Consider the following 26,919-nt stretch of genomic DNA (forward strand, 5'->3'; position numbering starts at 1 on the left):
AAACCGACAATGAGTGCCATGAAAGTTTGTTGTATCGGCGCGGGTTATGTTGGTGGACCCACTTGTTCTGTAATGGCTTTGAAATGCCCAGACATAACAGTGACAGTTGTGGATAAGAGTTCTGAGCGTATAGCTCAATGGAATTCTGATAAATTGCCAATATATGAGGTAAGTTGCTGGTTTTTATTGACTCGAAAGTTTATTCATGATTTCTTTTATTATTTATTTGGCTTTAGGCATTTTGTGTGTGAATGAAGATAAATTAATGGTCAATTACGATAAGACTTTTGAGGTGCTGGAAATGTGAGGTGTTTGTTTTCGTATAAAGAAGGAGAAAAGAATTCTCACAACACCTGTAGCAAACTGGTTTTGATTTAAGATTTTTTTGGGGGAAAAGTTGGGTGGCGTTGGGAGATGGCGGGAACGCTCAACATAACGAAATTCCATTCCTCGGTTTGCTTGTTTGTTTAGATTTAACGTTCATTGACATTGATGCGGACAATTTTAATGAATTTTGTTGGCCTTAACAGCATCGCAACCATCAATGGCCAGTCAATTGGTTTTTATTTCTAAGATTGTTGTTATCCAATGGAAATCAAAACTCATAACTAGCCCATGTTAAGGTTTACCTCCATTCAATTGTGTATAGTTGACAGGCGTGTATAGGCCCATACAACTTATATTACTGGCTCACTTGTTAAGTGTTTGTCTCGACTTCTTCAATATATTTGAAAGAATTTCTGTTCTCCAAGACAGGCCTGAAATATGAAATGCATAACAAGCTTCTGCGCACACAAGGTCAATGTAATATAAGAGGAATTTGTTTGTTAAACTGTGGCGGTGGCCTTAAATGACACCTAAGCAATAATGTATAATATTGCGCTGAATTGCTTGTTGGGATTTTTCTGTGAAGTACTGAAACATGTCAATGGCCTAAACGTCAAAGATACCACGAGGTTGTTATATGTGTCTAGACTTGAATGGGGAAAAATATGTTTATTAAAGCACAAGTATGCAAAGTTAGTATTATACTTTTTATGGAAGGGGAATATCCCGATTTTTTTTGTATTTTTCATTTGTATATTTTTTTCATAATTTTGATAGAAATTTAATAGCGCGATGACAATATTATATAACATTTATATGACATAACAGTTATATCTAGAATGTAGAAACAAATTTTATATTTTGTAAAATGTATGATTCTTTCTTTAACATTTCGATCATCTTGAAAGAATTTGGAGGGAAAAAATGAGCCCTCTATATTTGCAAATTTGGACAAAATCATATTCTTTATTCTTTTTATATGATATAGGACACAAGCTCTTAAACTCCGCATTTTTTATATCTAAACTTAAAAAAACTAAAAATCCCTATCTTTAAATGTGAATAATAAATATTTTGAACAATATTGTCATCTATCTCGCTGTACAATTTAATTAAACTAACTAAACTAAGCTCATATACGAAAACATAAGACTAGCGAGATTATACATTTTTTCTTATGAAAAATGTTAGGCACGTCGATACGTTAAAATAAAATAAAAATTTTTCATTCAATGGTTTTCATATTAGTGGACAATTTTAAAAATATATTTTATTCTGCATTTAAGAACAAAAGAGTTTCGGTTGTATAGTCTTTTAGTTAGCCTATGATTGTTGAAAAAGCATTTTGTTATGGATCATAAATAAGCTCTAAAAATTCCAATTACTATATACCTATATAAACAAGTAAAAAAGAGTCAGTCGGCTTTGTCGACAAATATATACTCCAGCCTACGACATATCTAGTACACATTTATCCCGAGGGTTTTCGGAATCACTGTCAATTAAATTACGACATTTGTCTGTGTTTTTTGTATTGTGGTGTATGTATTAATTTTAGTGAAAAAGATTTTTGTGTGTTCTTGTTTTAAAAACAATTCCCAAACAAACATGTTTTTGATAACATTATTATTTTATCTTCATAGAATTTTGCCACGCAGATATTTTACAGTTTTTGTTCTGTATATTTTTTATCTAACTGCTGTTTTATTTTTGTTGTTGTATTGTTTTATATTATTATGACGTATTTCCTTTATTAAATAAACACCAGCATTTCCAGATAATGTTTTGTATGAAAAAATACGATTATAAAAATGTTATTCGTTAATCAGTATTTTTGTTTTTATTAGAAACAGCTGTGTATTATTGTCATGGTAACAGATAAATGCATTTGCATAAATGCACTTTCTAAATGGTTTTCAATTTATGGTTATAATATCACATATAAAGAATATTTTCACTTTCATAGAAAATGTTTTATAATACACTTTAAGCTCATTCGATAACCACCACATCCTATTAAAGAGAAAATTGTATTATTTACATTTTTGAAAAAAAAACTTTATTCATTGCTTATCGAAGTAGAACTGTACATAAAACAAGGCAAAACTTTCAAAATTAGATCATTGAACTTCTTTTTCTAAGGTGTTAATTAATGTTCTTGGAAACAATTCTAACTGTATGCCCTATAAAGTAGGGTGTATATTACTTTTTTTCATTTCGTTTGAAACACCTCAGATTTTAACCAAATCCCTTTAAATTTTTTGTATTTAAATTAACATTGCAGCTTAATAATGGTTTAATATTAATTAATTTCTATTGACCCTTGGATGTTTGTTATTGACACGATATTTCATCGGTTAAATTGAAACGTTTTTTTAATACAATTTTAAATTAGAAAAATCCTTCTCTCTTCTTGTATATTTGTTGCATCTTAATAATAACTATATGTACTTGCTATTTGGTCGCTTAACAAAAATAAAAATAGGTATATATTGATCAATATAGAAATTTTGTTGTAATTTGTTCATTGATAAGATAGAAACTTATCTAAAAATTGTTGTCACCTATATTTAAAGAAAATGCAACATATTGTCAATCTAATAAATTGACAATACAATTAATAGGAAACGAATGGGGAAAGGTTTCAAAAAAATCTTTAAGGCCCATACACTATAAATCATGCCGTCATGCCGATGAACCCCTTTTTGTATATGTGAGATTGACTAGTGTATGGCAAACTCTTCAATCACTATTCCAATTTTGTCCCAAAAATTGCATTTTGAGTCGTAAATTCAGTTGTTTTTTATTCCGTCACAATTTTATTATTTTTGTACACAAAATTATTTACTGACAACTTTCAAAATGAATATTATTCACCAGATTGATAGGGGTTCATTTTCAAAATCAAAACTATTTTGATTTTGTTCATGTATATTTTAAGTTGACTTTGTCGTCGTCTCGATGAAGTTTTGACAGGAGCCGCCTTTGTATAGACGTGCATAGTTTCATTCATACTTACACACAAACTCAAGTTTTGTTCGGGAAGATGAATGAAATTTCTTATCATAGACTTTACTTGGAAGCTACTGTTAAGAAATCTATTACTATAATTTAGTCTTCTCCAATTTCACATTTTGTACATTGTTTCTTTGGACTTGGCACCAGTGTTACCGCTGGGAATATTTAAAAGAGTTGCACAAAAATTATTTTCTTTAAAAAAAAAGTCGCACAGAATCATAAAATTATCAATAAAACTGCTCAGAGAATATGTCTGAAGCCCTTAGCACTCAAAAATACGTAGACGAATCCAAATTAGTTTCGCACAAAGCTTAAAAAGTTGCACACAGAGTTACAGGGCATCGAAAAGTTTGCAACTTGTGACTTTAGTAGCACAACGGTAACCCTTCATAGCACTATTGAAGTTTGCTATAATTGTAGCAACTAAAATCCTGTTCGAATTCCTGATGTTTTCAACTTATACTTGGTTTAGTGGAATCATTCCGTTTGCAACGCTTCGAAATATTCGGAAATCCCATGTTTTTGATCTGATTAAAATGCTATGTCGATTTAGCTCTGTCCGTCTGTTGAAATCACAAATTTTGTACATAAATTGTTATTATTCCTAGGATGTTTGTAATCTGAAATAATATATCGGTCCAATTTGAAGGGTAGCCATGTAATAGTGGTACCTTCCTAATTTCGGTAATTTAAGGAGTTTAAACTCATTTTCACCAAATTAGCTGTAGCAAATCGTGCTTACCCGGGTCCCCCCGAAATATTTTTTTTAAATATGTATTTTTGCTATGAACATTTTCATATAATTTTAATAACCTTCAAATTGAGAACGAAGTAGGTTCAATACTGACTTCTCCATGTCTACTTTTAATTTTTTATCCTTTATTAGATTAAGCACTTCATATGCATTTTATAATTTATCTTTAATGGGCCTGAAGGCTTTGAATTATAAGTTAAATAAAATTGAATTGAAAAAAAAAAAAATGATTTAAAAATAGACAACAAATTCTATTAATGGAAGATTCTTCCAGGTACCGGAACAGGGTAATAGTTTTGTAGTGTATGAAAAAATTAAAAAAAAAATGAAACTACTTCATTTCTGAATAAACACAATATTAATGTACTGATAAAAAATTAACAAATTTTCTTTTGTGGTTTTCAACAATGTTTCTGTTTTGATAAAAAAATAGACGAATTTCCGATTAAATTGTTTTCCGCCAATCATGCCGTGGATTGAAAAAAAACACTCACCCACCCTCCATACACATACCGACACACAAATATTTTGTATGACTTTATAATTTATTAGAAAAATAAATAGCACACCATAGATACAAGTTGTTCTTTTCTTCATCATACAAAATTAAAAAAAAAATCAACAACAACAATTGTAAAGCTGCAATTGTTATCATTGGAAGAGTATACACCACGTAACAGAATGGAATAACAGCAACAACAGAACACAAGTACCAACTACTAAATTCAATTTATTTAAGTAAATACATGTCTGACTGGCAAAAAATACGCAACAACATATCATGAAATGTGCAAACAAATAGAGTTCGAAAAAAGATCTTCTTCTAATGAAAAAGTGTGGGTGCGACGATGGTTAATATTTTAAATGTTATTTGGTTTTGTATTAAACACAAGATCATGCAGAGTAATTAAATTATAAATATATGTTTACCCTAGCAACAAATTATATTATTTATGTAAATTTCGTTAGCACAGCTACAATACTATTGACCTTATTAATTAATATTCTATTTTACAAAGTCATAACAGCAACATTGAAACGAGAAAAAAAATATTCTCATTGTACGTCCGCGTCTTCACACCACCAGCTATTGTTGTCTGGTCATAACTACAAACATTGGAAACACATAATAATCATAGTGGGTCTTATTTGGCTATTGAGTTTTTTTGGTGTCCAATATTTTTTTCATTTCGTTATAATTTGCATGCATGGCACGTTTTTATCAAAAATTCTTGAAATAGTTCAATACATGCTTCGATTTTTTAAAACTTCAAAATGGCTTTGTTGTGTGTTTTTTTTTCTTCTTGATACTTTGTTAGACATGTTTTAAGAATTATGTAAATTTATTATTGACTTACATAAAGAGTTAATTAAAACAGAAGAATATTAAACCATTTAAGGTTGTGACTTATGGTTAATAATAGTAATAATTACATGACACTAACAAGGAAGTGTTTTGATTCAAACAAATTAACCTTAAACGTGGTTAATACAAAATTCATTTGGAATATTAAAATATCATAAATAACATTGAATCAAAAAAATAATAAAATGCAATTAATTAATAACCTAAATAAATTCAGGATGCATATTTAGTTGTAAAATATATCTAGTAACTAGGTCAGACAACTACCCCAATAGTGGTTAATTCGAATTTTATTATAAAATAAATGATATTGTGTTATTAAATAATATATAATAAAAATATTTTCAAGGAGCTATGAGATTTAATTTCTGAAAAAAAACTATTTTTAAGTATCAAGTATTTTTTAGGTATTTGTACAAAGTACATAATGTACATCAGGACTAATGCTGTAAGAAAGAAGCTTTTTTAAAACAAATATTTTATTAAGACTAAATATAAGAGTGTATTAATGAATATCCATTAAAGGATCGATATAAATCATAATTTGTAAGTGATTTATTTTAATCCAGGATTTTTTTAATTATATTTGTTTCTTTCTACTCCTTCTAGTATCGCCTCTCGATATGATTGTAAACAAAGTACAGGTCGCATTTATGATTCAAATTGGATGAAATTTGTCACAACCCTTTTATTTGGCCCAAGGACAAACCCTATTGAAATTGGGAAAAATCGGTTCAGATATACATATAGCTCCCGTCCGATTTAAGGCAAATTGTGCACCAAAGCCCCTATATATTTTTCGATTTGCGAGAAATTTGGTATAGCGTACTGAATTAAGTCTACAATGATGTGTGCTAAGTTTCGTGAAAATCGGTTCCGATTTAGATAGATATAGCTCCCATATATATTTTCGTCCGATTTAAAGTAAATGGTGCACCAAACCCCCTATATATCTTTCGATTTGCACGAAATTTGGCACAGCGTACTGAATTAAGCCTAGAATGATGTGTGCTAACTCTCGTGAAAATCGGTTCAGATTTAGATATAGCTCCCATATATATTTTGGTCAGATTTAAAGTAAATTTCGATTTGAACGAAATTTGCCACAGTGTACCGAATTAAGTCTAGAATGATGTGTGCTAAGTTATGTGAAAATCGGTTCACATTTAGATAAATCTCCCATATATATTTTATTCCGATTTTACATAAATGGTGTACCGAATTTCTAAAGTTTGTCCGATTAACACGAAATTATGCACAACGTATCAAATTGAGACTTGAATGACGTTATTGTGTTTTGTTGAAATTGGTACAGATGCAGCCATAGATTCCATATGTATTTAAAACGGGTGTCTGATTGAAATTAAATTTTTAACAGTGCGGCGTACCGAATAACGTGTATCAATTTTGCTATAAATTGTTTTCCATAAATCGATATAGATTTTTTTTACCTATTTTACTGTGGTCTCCTCTTAATATTTCGATATTTTCAATAATACCTAACTGTAATTTACTACGTCATTAGATAAGATCGTTTATATATATACAATACAAAATAATAATACCCACCTCTTGGAATATAACAGATAAAATAATTTCAAATAGATTCTAACGTTATCTGAAATTTAGAAATAATCGACAAGTGATTCATGGAAAGCAATTATAAAACATTTGTTTTCTGATATAAATTCGTTGAAAACACAATTTCTCAATTTCCTACATAGTATCACTACAATGATAAGTATGTATGGGGAAACGTGTATTATCGGGGAACAGATTTATCAAAAAAAAAATTCCTCTTTTTCAAAAGAACAAAAAAATACATAATTTAACATTTCAATTAGAAAATGGTATACATGTATCAATAATATTGATAACAAAATACCATATTTCACCTTGAAAAATGTGAAGTTAGAATCGTAGAATCCATCGAGCACATATAATTTTTTTTTAGTTTTTAATTACATTTATTTTTTCGGCAGCATCAATCACCATGAATGTGAGTTTATAATATGGCATCACACTCCATGATGTGGAACTACTTAACGTTTCTCTATAAATATACACATTTTTTTCATAAATAACATTGGCATCGATTGTAAACAATTAGTCAATTGAATATTGCCAGACAAGGTGTTGAAGATTCTCTTGTTGTTAATATACAGATGATGTGTTTTTGCAAATAGATAATAAATTTCAACATTATATAATGCCTTTGCCATAATGACACACTTGAACACGTTTCGCAATGCATGGAACCTTCATTACAATATTATTAGATATTACCTTGACAATTTTAAAAGTTATTCAAAAAGTAATCAATTAGTTAATCGCTTATGTTGTAATGTTTATTTATTTACGTTTTTTTAATCGCCATTGATTTGCCATGCTGCAAGGGCTTTAAATATATGTGATAATATGACATTTTAAGCTGTATAGTTCTTGGGTTGGAATATAGGGAAATATATTGCAATATTGTTATATTTTAGATCATTTATATATAAGATTTTAATAAAAATTTTATTTCTAATTTTTTCCTACAAATATTATACCATTAAAATGTTGTGGAAACGTTTTTTTATTTATATTGATTATATACTTTCCCATAAATATACCAAAATGGTTAAAATACGTGATCTCCACATTATGTTGTATAAAATTCCCCTTAATTATGTTCAGTATTATTATAATTATTTTTTATTGCATTACTTTTATTTTAATAATTTATTATTGTTACTAATAATAATTTGCCATCTCATTGTTTCCCAATTTCAGCCCGGTCTTGATGATGTGGTGAAAAAATGTCGCAATGTGAATTTATTCTTTTCGACAGATATTGAAACGGCTATCAAGGAAGCTGATTTAATTTTCATTTCCGTCAATACACCCACAAAAACATTTGGCAATGGAAAAGGTAAGTACACAAACGTAAAAACTCAATACAACGAATTTCCAAACAACATATTAAACGTTTATTTTTTTTCCAGGTCGTGCTGCCGACTTAAAATATGTTGAAAGTGCTGCTCGTATGATTGCTGAAATTGCTCAATCCAATAAAATTGTCGTAGAAAAAAGTACCGTTCCCGTGCGGGCTGCCGAAAGTATTATGCACATTTTACATGCCAATCAAAAGCCTGGCATTCGTTATGACATCCTCTCAAATCCAGAATTTTTGGCTGAAGGCACAGCAATTGAAGATTTACTACATGCTGATCGCGTTCTGATTGGTGGTGAAGAAACTCCTGAAGGTCATAAAGCCATAGAGAAGTTGTCATGGATCTATGAACATTGGATACCCAAAGAGAATATCTTGACGACAAACACTTGGAGTTCGGAATTATCCAAATTGGCAGCAAATGCATTTTTAGCTCAACGAATTTCCAGTATTAATTCCCTATCGGCGGTGTGTGAAGCCACGGGCGGTGATGTCTCCGAAGTGGCACGTGCCATTGGCTTGGATTCACGTATTGGTCCCAAGTTCCTACAAGCCTCAGTCGGTTTCGGTGGTAGTTGTTTCCAAAAGGATATACTCAACCTTGTCTACATTTGTGAAGGCCTTAATTTACCGGAAGTTGCTGCGTACTGGCAGCAGGTTATCGACATGAATGAATATCAAAAATCAAGATTCTCACAGAAAATCATTGAATGCCTATTCAATACGGTGTCTAATAAACATATTTCGATATTGGGTTTTGCATTTAAAAAGAACACGGGTGATACACGTGAAACACCAGCCATTACTGTGTGTAAGACTTTGCTGGAGGAGGGGGCCAAATTGGATATTTATGATCCAAAGGTTGAGCCCGAACAGATTATTGATGACTTGACACATCCATGTGTTACCGAAACGCCAGAAATTGTGAAGCAGGCTGTGCAGATTCATAGCGATCCCTACAGTGCGGTAAGGGGCACACATGCCATTGTCCTGTGCACGGAATGGGATGAATTTGTGGTAAGTTGATGTGAACTATTTCTTGATTAAATTTATTTAATTTGACTGTAGAGTGTAGGATATGAATGAAACCATACAAAGGACATGACAATAGATGTACACACGGTCAAGATCAGGGGGCGGTCAAGATTAGGGAAGTTTTTTATTTTTTTTAATCTTTTAAAATATGGGATCATAGTTTTTTTTTTATATTTCACATTTTCTCAATGTATAATTCATCCCAATATTCTTGTCCATCGAACTGTAGATCCAATGTGAAAAACAGTTAGACCGTTGATTCCATGTATGGTATTTGTTGTTCAAAGTTTCACATGCATAACGATCTCAATGTCGTCTTCAAGGCCTGAAGTACAATGAGGGCAGATCTAGCTCTTCCGGAGATATAAATTCAATTTATTTCCCTATACGAAAATCTAGGCCAAGAGCGATTCCAAGCTTAGAAATCATGCTGATTGTTTCCTACATTTATACACAAATTTAAAACTTCAACCCACGTGAGAATTAGAAATGCAGTTCAGCCGTAAGGTGAAGCGTATGTGTATTATTAAGAAGTTTTCCAGAACATGCCTGATAATCTTAGAAGGCTGAAAATTACTTATACATGTGAAAAGTGCTCTCCAAATTCTTATATTTCACGAGACATAACTACTTCAACCACTCGTTGTATGCCTGTGTGGCGAAGTTGATTAACTGCATCAATCCATCCATGCAGATCCACAATTGATAGGACTTATTCTTGCATCTGATTGGCTTCAATTGCTAATTAAATAAAATAAAATAAATAATCGACCCACCTTTTAATAGGCATGCATATAAATTCTGAATTTTTTTCAAGCTGATCCTCATTAGTACCTATAGACATTTCTTGTTTCCATTTCATTGTAAAAATAAAATAAAAAAACTCATAATATCCTGTAACACAATGTACGGTTCGGATAGTAATCATTCCAATAATTCTAAATATGTTTCGATATTTTTTCTTCCTTTTTACAGACCCTTGACTATCAACGCATTTATCAATCCATGATGAAGCCAGCCTACATTTTTGATGGTCGCAAAATTTTGGATCATGAACGTCTGCAACAAATCGGTTTCCACGTCCAGACAATTGGTAAGAAATATTCCCGGTCGGGATTAATGCGTTCCTGGGGCAGTGTACAACAATTGTAGGTCGCCAAGCAGTTAAAGAAGGTTAAACTTGCCACCACCAACAACTGTACACATTGAATTGGATTATCCAAAAACAACAACTCTATTGTCTCTTTGTGTTTTTTCTCTACTATTTTGCACTACCATTAACTACTTCTCAAAGACTTATAATGCACACAGTATTTTTCCTCACTTTTTTTCTTAAAAATCCACATTTTTTTAAATATTGAAATTGTAAATAAGAGCAATGTATGTTTTTTTATCTAAACCAAACTCAAATATAAAAAAGAAAATAATAATAATAATAGACAACAACAATAAAATTAAAATTCTAACGAAGAAGCGGCAATATACATATATAATTATTATATTTGTTTAAAAAGTAGAATATTTTAAATGTTTTACTTTTTAATAATATATATTTTTTTTAAATTAAAGTCTACAACTATCTCTATATTATTCTACTCCTACATATATTTAGTGTATACTATTACAATGTAAGTCTCTCCAGGAAACAACATAAAACTAAAAAACGATTGTATTAAAATATATAGACACTTTTATTATTATTTTCCTCCAATTTGTATTGTATTGAAATTACTATTTATGTTATAATTTCCAAACATTTTATTTTGCATATCATATATTACATACATATATACACATTACTTATGTAATTGTAAAAGGAAACAATAATAAATAAAAAATACAATTTTAGTTTAACTAAAAAAAAACAGTTTTATATTCAAAATGGTTTACGTTTCAATACCGTACGATACCACAAGAAAGCAGTAGCCAATGATAAACTGTACCACGTAATAAGATATGAAAGATGATCATTTCGTAAAGTTATACGAGTTTGTCCACCAATGGGTCCACCGGGTGTTGATGATTGATACGTGGCATCAAGAAATACTGGTTGAGCCCCAGTGGCTTCGCACATTTTTGGTAAATCTCTGAAAAGGAAATTAAAAAATAAAAATATGAATCCAAAACCGATTTATGTAGCCGATTATCGCCCATGTGACATGTTCCGAGAGTTTTTGAATTCCCATACTTTTTTAAATTCCCATGTTGTGCAAAATGGTGTGCTCAATTTCGAGCGAAAGTGCGGCTCGAAATCATAGCTGTGTTCCATATGTTAGGAAATGTGTTCAATAAAAAAACATATGTTTCACTGGAATTTGCAATTTGTTTAACAACAAAATTAAGAAAAAATATGCCTGCTGGTTTATTAATTGCCCTGGTTTCTAACAGAAAAAGTCTAATGTACTGGAACGTGTTAAAATAAAAATTTATGGATATTTTGAGAGAAGTTGGTCCATTCATACACAAAGTTACCATTCGCGAAAGCCTGCAGTTAGCAGCTACCTTAAGATTTCTGGCTGTTGGTGGGTTTCAGAGGGTAGTGGCAAATTATTTAAATATAAGTGTTGATCGCACAACAATGTGTAAAATATTGTGGAGAGTAATGAAAGTCCTGGAAGACAAAGTGTGTGCAAGCTGTGTACAGCTGCAGACCAGGATCCAGTCATGATGCTTTTATTTGGCATATGAGTGCAAAATAGCTGGCTTCTAGGAGACAGTGGTTGCGCTTTAGAAACATTTTTGATGACGCCCTATAAACAAGTGGAGCATGGATCTTGTCAACATCGATATAATAAAGTGTACACATCTGCAAGAAACATTATTAAAAGAACTATTGGAAATCTTAAAGTAGATTTTTTATAGATTCTATTTTTATTTTGATCATATGGTGGTTGAGTTGCCAGATTGATCTCAAAAATGTTACGCGCTGTCTTTGATAAAAGGAGCCCGTTTGTATTTTCTTTAATTTTACAATATAAACTAATGTAAATACTGTATTTTTTAAATAAATATTGTAAAAACACGTTAAATATTACTTCAGCGTTCTTTTTCAACTTGTACGTGCTCAGAAAAACACGTACGATTTCATTTCGTTTTCAATCCACAAGGCTATATGTGCTCGAATTATATTCCCAATATTTTTTGGGAATTCGGAATGGAGCACACCAAATTTGGGAAAATGTTTCACATTCGAGCAAACTCGAAATGCAGCACATGGGCGTATATGTAGCAAAGACTCTAACCATAAAATTTTCAGAGATTCGGGTTCCAAATGGTAAATGAATTTTCAATTATGTTTTATACAAAGTATATCTAAAGTTTCTAGTCGATTTTTTCAACTAGGTCTAAGAGAATTCAATGTTGTAAAATTATTTACAAGCATTGGAGAGAGTTGCAAAGTTGTTCCCATAAAGGAAAATCTGAGGTCGGGGTGGTTTATCAACCTGACATTTGAAAAGGGTTGGCGGGGTAATTCAATATATGTCACATGCTGGGTAGACTTCTGCACATAGCAATCAACCATGCCCAATAGGAATTGAATTCAATTTAAAACTAATAGTTGTAATTATGTGCCCCTAGACCAGCACAATCATCTCCACAATTCATGTGGTAAATACACCATAGTACCCTACGTCTTGATGGCGTTATCATCCGCATACATAAAAATCTTATGTAATTTGGGGTTGCCGTCTACAAAAAAAGTTACCGGAGAGATATGGCCAAATCATTCATCATTGTAATATAAAAAAACAAGCGCCGGTAATATTATATACATTCTTTGTTCTGGGTACTTATGTACAAAGTTTTGTAACTAAAGTTAATTTATTGTTATCTAAATTTTTTTATTACCCCTTTTTAATGAAATATGTTAAATTAACTTACCTATATAAAAATACATCTCCTTTGTGATCTGGTGTAAATTGAGGCCTCTTTTCTCCCTTACGCACAACACAGGTTAACTCTACTTCATTGGGGATTTGACCAGCTGTACGTGTCTCTGGTTTCAGATTTTTTCTCGACACCCAGCCCCGATTTATTAAAATGATGTCACTAGAATAAAAACCAATGAAAATCAACTAAAGTAGAATATACAATCGAAATCGCTTAAAACAACGATCAAGCGGTCGTAAACATTTTTGGCGCCATAATATTTTTCTGAACTTTTGGTTTAAGTTATTATAACCGATTTCCTCTTTAAAATAATTGCGTTAATACTCACTCTCGATCACTCAATTGAAATGGTGTTATAATCCAATAACCATTTCCAGTGTCACGTTGAGAAAATAAACCACCCTGAGTTTCGGCACCATCTGGACGTATAAAGCCACGTGGACCCATTACCAATTCTTTGTCGTGCAAAAAACGACCCTTAACTTTGACGGCACGATATTCCATATCTTTGAGGGCATTTAAACTAAAAAAATGCAGATAGAAATAATTAATTGTTTCGTTTCATCACAAGCATCCAAACTTACTCATCGGGCAGATCTACTGGTGGCATTTTTGTTAGGGTTTCAATATCCTTGATAAGTTGCTCCTTCCATGCTTTACGTTTCGTTTGCCAGACACCCAGGCCAAATGTTGTCACTGGAATAAGCTGTGGAGTAAAAAAATTAAAGATTTAATTTGTGTGGTTTTTTTAATGGATCCTGTTGTAGTTATCTTAACTGAAATGAAGATAACTGTCATTGGGTGAAATTTAAAATAATATTTTCTAAATACTGTGCATACAATTCCACACTTACCAACAGAAACCATCCCAGTGGTGTCACTTTTTCTTCCTTCCCGGCAAGTGAGACACCTGGACCGGCAAACGTATTCGGTCTCTGTAAAATACACCTCCGTTGAGGTATTTTTGAAATGGATTGCCACCGGTTAACACTTTGTCTGGCATTTATTGCCACCAATGGTCTCACTATGAGACCACTTAATCGTAACATAATTCAATTATTTATTTTATTTATAAAAATTAACAAACTTATGAAATAACTTGAACCCCCGAATGAATCGACTTAATTTAAAAACGTTCCACAAATTACGAATAAGGCGAGACAAGGGAGAATTGGTGATAAAAACCAATATCAAAGCAAAATTTGCTAATGTGTACGAATTAGTGTGATGTATAACGTCGAAAGAATAGATACCAATCAGCTGATAAATATATTCTACAAAATAGGAAGTCGATGGCGGATATTCTCAAAATCATCGTATGGAAAGTGTAGTAGTATGTAAAATTGTCCAAATATTTCACGATATTTGGAAATGGCGGTTAATACGTTTAAAGACAAATGTTCCATACAGGCATTGAAGTGCAAAATCCAAAGCGAACAGCAAAAGCATGGATGCTTCGGGCCAGTGCACGTCGCACAATCCCCCTTATATTCCAGTTAAAATTACAAGGTTTTAAATTTACATATTTTCTGGAACACACCAAATATTATTCTAGTTTAATACATATTTTATCACAGAATCTAAAATAATAACTGTTAATCGAAATTGATCCCATTATCCATAAAAAAAATTGAAAAACATTTTTTGAATACTCCTACACATAAAAAATTAGAAAAAAGTTTTCCAATTCTGATAGAAATTAAAACAAAATTTTTTAATTTGATGTATGACCAGATGCCTTTATGAAACGGATCATATGGCTGTCAGTCACCAACAAACTTTCAAAATATAATTGCAAAATTGCACAGTGTAAACACTTAAAGCGATCCACCTTCCATTGCGTGATTCCTTTGCGGAACATTGAGAGCTAGGCATTTCACTGATTTATGTAAATATTTTTTTAATTCACCGGAAGTTATGCGTCTACTTATTCTATATGGAAGTCAAACGGGAACAGCTCAAGATGTTGCTGAACAACTGTGGCGTAAATCAAAAACATATGGCTTTGAGGGACCGGTACTGGCTATGAATGAATACTCCGTACAGAATCTAATTGAAGAAACATTGGTGTTTTTTGTTGTTGCAACAACAGGTGATGGCGATGAACCGGACAATATGCGCAACTTTTGGAAATTCTTATTAAGGCGAAGCCTACCGCAAAATTCCTTGGAAAAGCTGCAATTTGCCTGTTTGGGCTTAGGAGATTCTAGTTATGCGAAATTTAATTATGCAGCTAAAAAATTAAATAAACGGCTCCAGCAACTGGGTGCCACTTCAATTATACCCATGGGATTGTGTGATGATCAACATGATCATGGTTTGGGTGCAGTGGCATTACCATGGATGCAACAATTGTGGTTGGAAGTGGAAAAACGTTTGGGTGTAAAAGCCAATGACCTTGATAGTGCTAAAGTCTTTAAATGGTCATGTCGAACTGTGAATAATTCTGCTAATGAGGAAGGTTCGCAGCAACATATACTATGGCCCCACAAGGAGGAACCTCAAAAATTCCTACTAAGTGAAAACCTGCGTACTACAGATAAAGACCATTTTCAAGATGTTCGTCTATTGAAATTTGATGCTGGACATGCCACCTGGAGCCCCGGAGATATTTTACAAGTCCAACCACAAAACTCCAAAGAACAAATTGAAGCATTTTTCTCCTGGGTTAAAGAGCATAATTTAGACTTCTCACCCGATACTGTAGTAGAAATAACAAGCAACTATAAGGATATACCCATACCGAAATGCTACAATAAACCGTTGACCGTACAACAAATGGTAACATCGATATGGGATCTGAGTCACAAGCCCCGACAAAGAGAATTTGAATTGTTAGCCTTAAATTGTGAAGATGAGTTGGAGAAGGAGAAACTTATTGAATTCACCACAGCTGAAGGTCTGGAAGATCTTATCGGTTATATAAATCGGCCACGTCGTACAATTCTGGAAGTGTTGCAAGACTTTCGACATGCTTCTGCCAAACTGACGCTGAATACTTTAATAGAACTATTTACTTTTATACAACCGCGTAGCTTTTCAATTGCCAGTTGTGTGGAATCAGGCAAACTGGATCTACTGGTGGCTGTGGTGGAATATAAAACAAAGCTTTCAAAACCCCGGTTGGGTTTATGTTCAAATTGGTTGAAATCCCTGGAGGCTGGAACAACAATATTAGGCTGTATAAAAACGGGAACAATGAAACTGCCCAAAAATCCCCAAATACCTGTTATTATGATTGGACCTGGTACAGGTATTGCACCATTTCGCAGCTTCATACAAAGTCGTTATTTTCTAAAAGAAAATGAACAAAATGCTGACACTCCGTTGGTTGTATATTTCGGTTGTCGAAATCGTAACAAAGATTTCCACTTTAGTGATGATCTTGAAAAATGGTCCAATGAACGTTTTATTCGTCTTTATTGTGCCTTTTCCAGAGATCAAGATCATAAAATATATGTACAACATTTAATCGAAGAAAATGTTAGTGAATTGAAAACATTGATTTTAGAAAATCAGGCATTTATATTGGTTGCTGGTTCTTCGAAAAATATGCCAAAATCCGTCAAAGAAGCATTCCTCAAAGTACTTGATGGTAAAGAGGCATTACTGGAAGAAATGATTAAACAAAGACGTTATCAAGAAGAAACTTGGTCATAGACAATAAATTATGCGCTGTTTTTATTTAAGATACAATACTATTTTTAGAAAATAAATAAATAAAATTTATACTAGAAATAAATATTTTAATACTATTATTGATTCTTTTCAATATTCTTCGAATAGTTTATCGGCGGGTGTACGACAAAAAGGACAATGACCTTTTTGTAAAACTTGTAATTCAAAATCTTCTGCATAGAATACCTGAAAAAAGAAAAATACAATTTAATACCCTTATTGAAATTTCTTCAGACTATGCTGCTACTACGGAGTCTAAGACCCCCTCAGCATACACCAATGAGACGAATGAGGTCCAGGGGGAATTAGGAAACAAAATGGGCAAAGCTATCGCAGACAGTGAATGAATCTCCAGGCTTCGGTAGCGGCTAGAGAAATGTTGCCAAAAAGGAACGAGAGCTCATACTAGTGGAATAAAATCAAACACGAAAATGTTGCCAAGACTACTTTTAAAAGTACGAGAAGTTCATCCTCTGGAAAACATCCCGATATGTTTTAATAACCAATCTAATTCGGTGTATAATATTCAAAGAGAAGAAAGCAGTTATTGACAATGATTTATTGAATGGGTACATGAGTTAAAGACACTGGTTACTGATTGATGAAGTTAATCGAATTCGATTAATGCCGCTTATGTTTCCGCCGAATCGACCCATATAGAGGAGTAATGTAATACGAATCTATGATTTTGATCATAATTGGGAAGAGGGTGAACTCAGTACGGATTCGATTGAAAGTTTTTTGCAGGGACCGTAACGGTTATAACTTATATCAAATCAGGTAAAAAATAACTGTTATTATGTGACCTAAATAAAAAAATCCACTTTAATTATTTATTTTTTAACGGAAAAAATAAACGTTGATTTTTAACTGTTAAAAATGATTTTTATTTTTTCCGTCAAAAATAAAAGTCTTTTTGGGATTTTTATTTTTTCCGTCAAAAATAAAAGTCTTTTTGGGACTTTTATTTTTTCCGTCAAAAATAACAGTCTTTTTGGGACTTTTATTTTTTCCGTCAAAAATAAAAGTCTTTTTGGGACTTTTATTTTTTCCGTCAATAATAAAAGTCTTTTTGTGATTTTTATTTTTTCCGTCAGAAAATAAAAGTCTTTTTACGTAAATAAACATATAGAGTTTGGTACCAGTTATATAACCTTTGACCTAATAGTCAGGGGAATGATTCTTTAATTTATATTCATGATTTGGTACACTAGACTATTTTTTTAAAATTTATAACAAATATTTTTTACCTTTGATCTTGATTACTTATGTGTACACTTATTGTAATAAGGACAGAGATTTATAAATTGTAATTTTATAACTGATTACAAGTTGTATAAACTTCTTTACATAAAAGGAGTTTTATTTCCTGACGGAAAAAATAAAAATCCCAAAAGGACTTTTATTTTCTGACGGAAAAAATAAAAATCCCAAAAAGACTTTTATTTTTGACGGAAAAAATAAAAGTCCCAAAAAGACTGTTATTTTTGACGGAAAAAATAAAAGTCCCAAAAAGACTTTTATTTTTGACGGAAAAAATAAAAATCGACTTTTATTTTTGACGGAAAAAATAAAAATCATTTTTAACAGTTAAAAATCAACGTTTATTTTTTCCGTTAAAAAATAATCCTTAACATGGGAACTGAGAGTGTTTTCTCAAGATCACTCAATATCCTTAATGGGCTCCTCAGTACGAATCTATTGGTATATGACACTAATGGTGTCCCATGTCTCTAACATGAAGATTTTTTTGTTCGCATTTTAAAAAATAACTGTTATTTTCGGTCCCTGGTTTTTTGAGCTGAGGGGAATTTTTGACGAGGCCTTAGAAAAATAAATTTATTATACTTACCAGTAAACATTCAGGACAATAGGTGACTTGGAGATCAGGTAATATATTGCGATAAAATATGAATTTACTATTTGGTTGGGAACGACGTTTTAAAATCAAAACATGATTAGGATCTATAGCACGCAAGGCACTGCGGTCTAAACTTAAAGAAGGTAAGGCACTTGCAGTATCCTAAAAACAAAAGAAAATAAAACAGCATATGAGTATGAATATATTTTTTTATTAATTGCTTTAATACTTACTTCATTAAAAGGATCTTGATCCTCATTACTTTTAGGTGGAGCCATTAAAAGTCTCTCAGCCTCTTGATCGGTTATATCCATCTCTGGATAAAATTGCACTAAAGGTAAAATTTCTAAAAAATATATTGAAACAAAATAATTTAGTCGCATTTCCAAAAACACATATTTTCAAAACCTTACCAAACGAAATAAACGAGAAAATATAATCTTGTCTACATGTGGGACAAGAATTGGCATTTAAATGTTGACTATAATTTGAACATTTATAACATAACGGCAACAATTCCTCGGGATCATTAAAACCACTTTTGCATGCTTTACTATTTAAATAGTTTATCTATAAAAACAAACATAAGAATTAAATATATACCCAATTAAACAATAACACCTAGTAGATTACATCAATTTGTTCCTGGACACCAGCTGGAGGTTTCAATGATTGTAGCCTTTTATTGACCACCAAACAGAGTTTATTAGCTTGCAAAAATTTCGCCTGTTTAGCCAGGGTGAAGAGCACAGCACTATCCCCAAAATAAAATCCATAAATATCTTATTAAACACCTCAATTTCAAATAAAATCTACTTACAACATACTAACACCTCTAGGGGCTCCTTTATATTCCACCTCATTTAATATAAATCGAGATACATTAAACAAACTCACCGGTGAATAGGTGGTAAAGGGCTCTTTCATATAATTATAGATTACCGAAAAGGCATAATAAATTTTAGCAATACGCAGATGTGAATTGTATTCCTTTAAATGGAAATCTATGGGATTTTGTTCTCTAAAATAAATTTTATAAAGTTGATCAATCAAAAATGATGTTATTAAAAATATTCTGACTTACTCCTTGTCATAGTAGATATCCAAATATTGCTTTGATAACAACCAATAAAAATAACTGGCATCCAAGAAACGTTCTTCTTCTATGGCAGAACTGCTTAAGTGTTTCAATAAACGATTTGCCTCTTTGATACGTCCAGCTTTCAAATATGCTTAAAAAATTCAACAACAAATTAATATATGTATGTCAGAAAATCTTTGTTTGATCAACTTACCTTCATGGGCCTCAATAAATTTATCATTCTCTGCCAACCACTGACCATGCTGATAATGTACTTGGGGTAAAAGTTCAGGAATATCGGCTGCCAATAGAAAGGCTTCCGACCAATCTCGTGCCTCTACATGCAGTTGTACAACTTCAGCTTCATTACCCAATTTTTTAAAGACCTCAGCTGCCAAGGGCAAGGCTTTTAAACGTTTCAAATTTGTGGCAACCAATTCCAGAGATTCTCTATCACTTTGACTCAAACGTCGGCCAATATCGTAAAGACTATCAATAATAAAATATTATTTTCAATAAATAAACACTTCAACAAGAATGTACAAGTAATTAAAATATGGAATTTGATGATGATTTTCCCAATATTTAGTTATTTGTTTTACTTACACATCTGCCCATCCTTGTTCGGAAACAATTTCAATTGCCTTTTGATGATCACCAACACTCAACAGTAGTTCGGCAGCTGCCCTCGGTTCTTTGACCGAATATGCCCATTCGGCACGTTTACGTACCAATGCCTTTTTCTCTTCGGCACTGCCATCACGTATGAATTCTTGTGCCAAATCGAACATTCTCAAATCACTGTACATTTCCAATGCCCTCTGTGGCATATTACATTTATCGAAAAATCGCGCCGCTTCTTTATATTTGCCATTGTAGGCAAATATCTCTGCTTGCAGTACTTCTTTGGGCAATTGGCCGCGTTTTTGTTTTTCCATTAAATCGTCGATTTTCTGCAACCATGGTAAATTGCGTATTTTCACATAGGCATCACGGGCAATATTTAAATGTAACGCTTCCAAGGCTGATTTCGCCAAGCCTTCCCAGTCGGCTGATGTGATGCCCAAACAGGCAACTTGATAGGCTTCCCTAAAAATTATACAAGCATTAAAATTTTGATTTATAATGAATTTATAAAAATAAACATACTCAAATAATCCCGATTCTATAAATTGCCACATTGTTGCTCCCAATGCCAAAGGTACATTATGCATAACATTTCCTCTTAAACAGAACGCCGTGGCCCCACACAGTCCCACAACCACACCCAACATATGTTGTGGAGCTCGCGGTGGCAAATTCCCCACTCTTACTGATAGTCCACCGGCTGTATGCGTATAACATAACATTGTATCTAAATGAGTATTCCACGTGACGGAATTGACACCACTATCCTGATAGAGTAGGACATCATTGTTGATGTCACGCACCACCAAACGACCACCATCATCAACTACTGCAATTTTTGTACGATTTGCGTTTACATCTAAACATCGTACCGCAGATATGGCTGTGGTTATTAACAATGGCAGAGCATTGTCCAGAAATATCCGATAAACCTGAAAAGAAATATTTTATATAGACAATATTTAACCGTTTAGAAAAAATCGAAACAGATTATGCTAATTATATTTTTAAAATTAGGCATACACTTTTAACTATGAATCTCTTCCAAAAATCCATCCAATAAAAAAAGGTAATACATTCTAAACTTACCTTGCCATTTTTCAAACCAACCATAAGACCTTCTCTGCCAGCCGGTCCTCCAATAACCTTTATATAACGTATAAAAGCATCCATTAACCATTCTCGCTGCAGAATGCCATTGAAATCCAAACACTGTAATCTCCGATCATTACATAGCACAATGTGTCTTGCACACACCACCAACAGACTACAATCGAATTTCTTTTGGATTTTCTCTTTCACTTTATAATGCATTGGCTGTTCCAACGCTGAACTTAATTCGTATAACACCACTCTTTCAGGCAATTGCACCGCCAATTTTTCACGATATATTGCAATTTTTTGTACTAAATCACGGCACTTGATTCGTACCTTTTGACCTGATATTAAATGTTGTATTATAACATCACACATATTTTCACGAAAAGCATAACGTTCGCGATACAACGCATGTACTGTGGTAAATGTTATACTATATGTTGCCAGAGTACCATTATTACAACCTATAGTGTATGACTGTCCATTGGGATGGACATCCACCGACCATATCCATGATGAGTCCAATGAATCGCCCAATGTACCCAAACGTACACCTTCTCTGGTGTAACAATGTACATATTCGGTACAACCCGATATTAGGCAATATTCTCCATTTGGTAAATAGGTCAGGCATAATGCATCAAAACCAATGACACGTTCTTTTCCCACCATTTGTCCACTCAAGGTGTGAAATGATAATGTTTGACTCCAATCGACAACAGCAATTATATCTGTGTTGGGTTCTGCTGTGGCCGGGCAACATTTTACACCATAGACAGCACTTGCTGAACCACCAGGACGATCAATGCGACCTTTCTCCTCGCCAGATTTATTACGTATGGTTATGGAACCATTTGATAAACCCATTATCAAATATTGGCCATCGTTGGTCCAGCAACAGGCATTGACACGAGAATGTATTTTATATTTTTGTACAGCCTTCTGGTCGGATGACCAAAATGCAAAATCCGATGTTGAGCAGGATGCTAGGTGATGAGAAACCGGATTGAAGGACATACATTGTACAGAGTCGCCATGCCTAAAGGAGGGAGAACATTTTGTTCGCTACAAATTGTTTTTATTAAATTTATAACAGTGTAGACTTACGAATATTTTAGTAGACCCTCAAGTTCTGGTGACCAAAGAATTACCTGTAAATATTAAGATAGGATTTTCATATTACAGTTGATGGAATAAATGAAATGATTTCAAAAAAGGATATCGTTTTCTTATAAGTTGAGTTTTTTCATTCTTCAGCTATAAATCACAATCTTAATGTTTTATTTCTTATAATTTGTTTATAACATTTCCACATACCGTTTTATCAGCAGCACCACTGGCAAATTTTTTACCATCTCTGGCATAGGCCACACAATTAACCACATCCTTGTGAGCTTTAAGGGTATTCAGCAATGTACCATCTCGAGGATCGTATACTAAAACTCTCTCCCTGGCAGCTACAATTAATTGTGAACCATCTGGGCTATAGCAAACGCAACGTATGCTGTAAAATGAAAATAGAGTGTAAATAATTACAAAATATTCAAAAGTTTTTAAATTTTTATAAAAATATAATGTAAATATTAACATCTAAAAAAATTGTTACAAAAATATCACTCTGATAAAGAAAACTTTAAAAATTATAAATTAGCATCGGTTATTTTCATTATGGATTTTAAAATAAGATTTACTTCACCTTTTCTGCTACGTCTGACCACTGTGCACATTTATATGTCATAAATACGCAAAACAATTTGTTGTTTTTCTTGTTTTCATTTTTCCGATATTTACCTGATATCATCATCCTTTATATTGGGAAATTCAACCTTATCAATCCACTTTAATATGCCTCTCATTTCTATTTAATTTATATTTATTGTAATTATTTTATTAGGTCATTAAATTATTTTCATTTTTTTACTATTTCACCCTGTGGAAAATATTTGTCCGGTTTTTCTTGTGTCCAGTTGGTGTCGAAGTTTGCGTGTTTACAAAAGTTGTTGTCCATAGTGACCAAAACCCACGACAAGTACATTTCGATATATAAATAAAAAAGGGATAATTCCATGATATCGTTATCGATTTGCGATAGGTAAACAAAAGAGATCAGTAATATATGGCGCGTAAAGAAAATTGTATTTAAATTTTGATTTGTTTTTAATTATTTCAATTTAAATGATGAACCTTTATTTTAGATATATTTTGCAATTAGTTACATTTTATTTCACATACGCAACATCTCTAGTTTTACTGGAATAACTGACATTTTAAAGATAGACTACAAATTTTTAAATTAAAAAAGTAAAGTTTTTTAAAATTCCGAAATTTGTAACACTGATTTTCATTTCATTTATTTTCATACATATTAACGCATAAGCTGAAGACATATATATACCTATATATATATATATATATATATATATATAATAAAACCATTTAACATTGGTTCCCCATGAAGTAAAATTATCAAAATAATACTAAAATAATAAAATAACCAAATATTGTATGAGAGCACTACTTAAAGTAATGGAAAAGAATAAAATATTAAACCATATGGTACCTTCCCGTGTAAAATGTCATGAAGTTCACGTCATAACTGCGCTTTATTAAATTACAAGTGCCTGGACCTTCTTAATATTAACCGACCAGAGACCCTAGTTTGCTTAAAATATTAGGTTGTGCAAAGTTCGAGAATTATTACGTGCGACAGCCAGAAATTCGAACATTTGTAAATCGACTTTAAATCATAAGAAACGGATCTGGTCCAAAGAGACTTAAGATCTAAAACCAATATTTCGATGAGGAACTTTTTGGCGCCGCATCCGATCCTAAACGAACCGAGTCTTACTCGGCCAACGTCTGTCGCCTCAGCTCATTGTGTAAAAGCAATAGGGCTGCTACAAACAACAACAACAACCCTCAATAGCCGAACGGCAAAGAGTATAAAAACTATGGAATGAATTTCACATCTTTGAGCGTAGGCCTCTAAACCCAGTTAACAAAGCTGTATAGTATTCGTTTTCCATCAAAAAAAATATGTAGCTATCATTAGTAGTAGCTAGGGCTGTCTATGACCAAAGAGGTGTACGTTAAAATACATTTACGCCAAATTTTCTGAGAGATGCCCCTAAAGTTAATCAGAGTATAAAAACTAAACTTTGGAATGAATTCCACATCTTTGAACGTAGATCTCCGATCCCCGTTAGCAAAGCAGTATAGTAGTGCAGGGCCAATCATATGAATGTTTATCATCAGAAAGTATCGATTTCCCCCCATCAAAAAAATTATGCAGCTATCATCAGTAGCAAAAGGGCAGTCTATGACCACAAAGAGGTGCACATAAAATACATTTACGCCAAATTTTCCGAGAGATGCCCCTAAAGTTAATTTGACAATTACAATAAGCCATAATGCTTTTGTTTTCCAAAATTAATTCGAATTCCTCAATTTATTTTATTATTCCCACCAAAAACCCAAAGAAAATAATACAACTACCATCAGTAAACAAACGAAGAAAAGCAAAAAACCGTATGCTGCCAAGATAATCATGATTATTACAACACCAACCGCCAGCCCCAGTCGTATCGTGCATTTCATTGAAGAGCCACGCGTTTCGTTTCGATTTCGTGTGTGTGAGCGTAAAAAGCAACATTCGTAGAAAAAAGTGCATGTTTATTTCTACAACTGGCATACAAATAATTAACAAACAAAAGGTATACATTTTTAAGAAAAACAAAACAAGCAAAGTAAATGACAACAAGAAAAAAATGCCGGGTCAAATAATTAAAACCGCGGACAAAGTAGAAAGGAAAAAATAATCACGTTCATTTCTTTTTTCATTCTGTTGAGTAAAATTGAACGAAGCTATAATAAGCAAAGAGAAGAAGAAAAATAGAATGTATCGGCCATTTTGAATTTTTTTCCTGATTTAACGAAACATTTGGTACAGATGTTTGTTTCGTTCCTATGTCGTCAAAACGAAACATATTAACGGCGGGAGAGTAAAAGAGATAACCATATGCTTTGTATGTGTGCTTGCGATTTCGTTAAGTTAAATATTGAACGAAACGAAAAACGGTTGGATTTTTTCGGTGTGTGAAAGACTTCAACATAGGTTTATGTGGTCGATGGTTGGTGGTGTGGTACAGTGTTGCTTGTGATTTGCAAAAAAGCAAGAAGAAAAAAAATAATTCAATAACCGTCAATCAGAAGAAGTTTTTCCCTCGAGAACCGAACAAAAAATAATTGGTATTTTATTCCAAAGGCGGATAGAGCTGTATTTCTTCAGAGTTGGATTGGTGGAAGTTCTCCACAACTTCTGTTATTATGGATTTAAACGCATGCTATCGAAACGGAGCAACAACGAAGAGATAAAATCGAATAAAATAGAAATTGTGTAAGAAGAAGCATATAATTTACAAACATTAAAAAAAGAAATCAAATATTTATTAAAGATTGTGTCGGAAAATAATGAAGTGAACGGCCCTAAATGTCATGAATGGTAGGCTGTAGTGTCGGTCGGGATTTCTGTCAGTCACCACCTACCATATTTATATTGTGGCTATTTTTTTTCATATTCAATTCAGTGCGTTTTGTTGTTGTTTGTCGTTGTTGCCGCCGCCGTCGTCTTGCAATATTCAGCGTTGTGTTGCGTTCGTTGTATGGATGACGGGACGGTGACCAACAGCCAACCAACCAACCAGTACATATTACTTTCGTTAAGTTTGGTCTGGCATTCGTACAGTAGCGGCTCATCGACTAGTGTTGAATATATTTCCGTTGGGTAACGCTGTAAATTTTGGTATTTCTCCGCCGATGATTCTTTTTGTCGTCTACGCTCTGTCATTCAAAAGAGAAAAAAAGAAGCAGCAGCAACAACAAAAAGAAAACTTATCAAATAAGGAAAAATAAACAAGTTGAAATTCTAGACTAGACTTCGTTGTGTTGTGTGCTAATTCTTACGAAGAAAAATACTTAATAAATATTGAAAAAATGCAAGAATGCAAAGTACAATTAATAGTAATTGCAAAGTGACAATTAAGGTAATTTAATTCTTTAGTAGTGTCTGTGTGTTGCTTGTTTACATTTTCCCACAATGTAAAATTACAATCATGTCTTTTTTTGGCGCCATAATAAAATAGACAAACATTTTTGTGCTAAAATTTAATTGCAATAATAAATTTGTGTTTCCTAAAAAAAGATAATCAACATGAAACTTTTCGTGCAGAAGTATGTGTGTGCGTGTAAG

The 26,919-nt window shown here is 32.5% G+C and overlaps 4 protein-coding genes across 4 annotated transcripts; 2 read left to right on the plus strand and 2 right to left on the minus strand.

Moving 5' to 3' along the window:
• On the plus strand, nt 1–10,601 carry LOC133328909 (UDP-glucose 6-dehydrogenase). Its single transcript, XM_061537419.1, has 4 exons — nt 1–168; nt 8,241–8,379; nt 8,453–9,417; nt 10,411–10,601. The coding sequence occupies exons 1-4, from the start codon at nt 10–12 to the stop codon at nt 10,585–10,587; spliced, it is 1,440 nt and encodes a 479-aa protein (XP_061393403.1). The 5' UTR covers nt 1–9; the 3' UTR covers nt 10,588–10,601.
• A 710-nt stretch (nt 10,602–11,311) lies between these two features.
• Nucleotides 11,312–14,039, minus strand: LOC133328911 (SURF1-like protein). The gene is made up of 4 exons (XM_061537420.1): nt 13,911–14,039; nt 13,655–13,849; nt 13,318–13,485; nt 11,312–11,522 (listed from the first exon to the last, which is right to left on the minus strand). The coding sequence occupies exons 1-4, from the start codon at nt 13,934–13,936 to the stop codon at nt 11,312–11,314; spliced, it is 600 nt and encodes a 199-aa protein (XP_061393404.1). The 5' UTR covers nt 13,937–14,039.
• A 1,204-nt stretch (nt 14,040–15,243) lies between these two features.
• LOC133328913 (NADPH-dependent diflavin oxidoreductase 1) lies at nt 15,244–16,986 on the plus strand. Its single transcript, XM_061537422.1, has one exon. It carries the CDS (start codon nt 15,244–15,246, stop codon nt 16,984–16,986), a length of 1,743 nt encoding a protein of 580 aa, XP_061393406.1.
• A 108-nt stretch (nt 16,987–17,094) lies between these two features.
• On the minus strand, nt 17,095–23,529 carry LOC133328908 (intraflagellar transport protein 122 homolog). The gene is made up of 14 exons (XM_061537418.1): nt 23,463–23,529; nt 22,989–23,175; nt 22,779–22,822; nt 21,663–22,710; nt 21,096–21,505; nt 20,553–21,035; nt 20,161–20,435; nt 19,950–20,097; nt 19,686–19,886; nt 19,499–19,619; nt 19,279–19,435; nt 19,099–19,211; nt 18,857–19,027; nt 17,095–17,190 (listed from the first exon to the last, which is right to left on the minus strand). The coding sequence occupies exons 1-14, from the start codon at nt 23,525–23,527 to the stop codon at nt 17,095–17,097; spliced, it is 3,519 nt and encodes a 1,172-aa protein (XP_061393402.1). The 5' UTR covers nt 23,528–23,529.
• Nucleotides 23,530–26,919: the final 3,390 nt, after the last annotated feature.

The sequence above is a fragment of the Musca vetustissima genome, unplaced genomic scaffold (assembly GCF_032173495.1).
Source record: "Musca vetustissima isolate MV318-11 ecotype Yass unplaced genomic scaffold, APGP_CSIRO_Mvet_v1 utg2113, whole genome shotgun sequence".
Taxonomy (NCBI): Eukaryota; Metazoa; Arthropoda; class Insecta; order Diptera; family Muscidae; genus Musca; species Musca vetustissima.

What these genes read in the sequence shown, in the direction of transcription:
- LOC133328913 (XM_061537422.1), top strand. Translation starts at nt 15,244, where the DNA reads ATGCGTCTACTTATTCTATATGGAAGTCAAACGGGAACAGCTCAAGAT.
- LOC133328909 (XM_061537419.1), top strand. Translation starts at nt 10, where the DNA reads ATGAGTGCCATGAAAGTTTGTTGTATCGGCGCGGGTTATGTTGGTGGA. An exon ending in AACATTTGGCAATGGAAAAG is followed by an intron (nt 8,380 to 8,452) that starts GTAAGTACACAA and finishes TTTTTTTTCCAG; the next exon opens with GTCGTGCTGCCGACTTAAAA. An exon ending in CGGAATGGGATGAATTTGTG is followed by an intron (nt 9,418 to 10,410) that starts GTAAGTTGATGT and finishes TCCTTTTTACAG; the next exon opens with ACCCTTGACTATCAACGCAT.
- LOC133328908 (XM_061537418.1), bottom strand. Translation starts at nt 23,527, where the DNA reads ATGAGAGGCATATTAAAGTGGATTGATAAGGTTGAATTTCCCAATATA. An exon ending in GTGGTGCTGCTGATAAAACG is followed by an intron (nt 22,823 to 22,988) that starts GTATGTGGAAAT and finishes TAATATTTACAG; the next exon opens with GTAATTCTTTGGTCACCAGA. An exon ending in GAACAAGGATGGGCAGATGT is followed by an intron (nt 20,436 to 20,552) that starts GTAAGTAAAACA and finishes TATTATTGATAG; the next exon opens with TCTTTACGATATTGGCCGAC.
- LOC133328911 (XM_061537420.1), bottom strand. Translation starts at nt 13,936, where the DNA reads ATGCCACCAGTAGATCTGCCCGATGA. An exon ending in TTTCAATTGAGTGATCGAGA is followed by an intron (nt 13,486 to 13,654) that starts GTGAGTATTAAC and finishes TTTTTATTCTAG; the next exon opens with TGACATCATTTTAATAAATC. An exon ending in GGAGATGTATTTTTATATAG is followed by an intron (nt 11,523 to 13,317) that starts GTAAGTTAATTT and finishes TTTCCTTTTCAG; the next exon opens with AGATTTACCAAAAATGTGCG.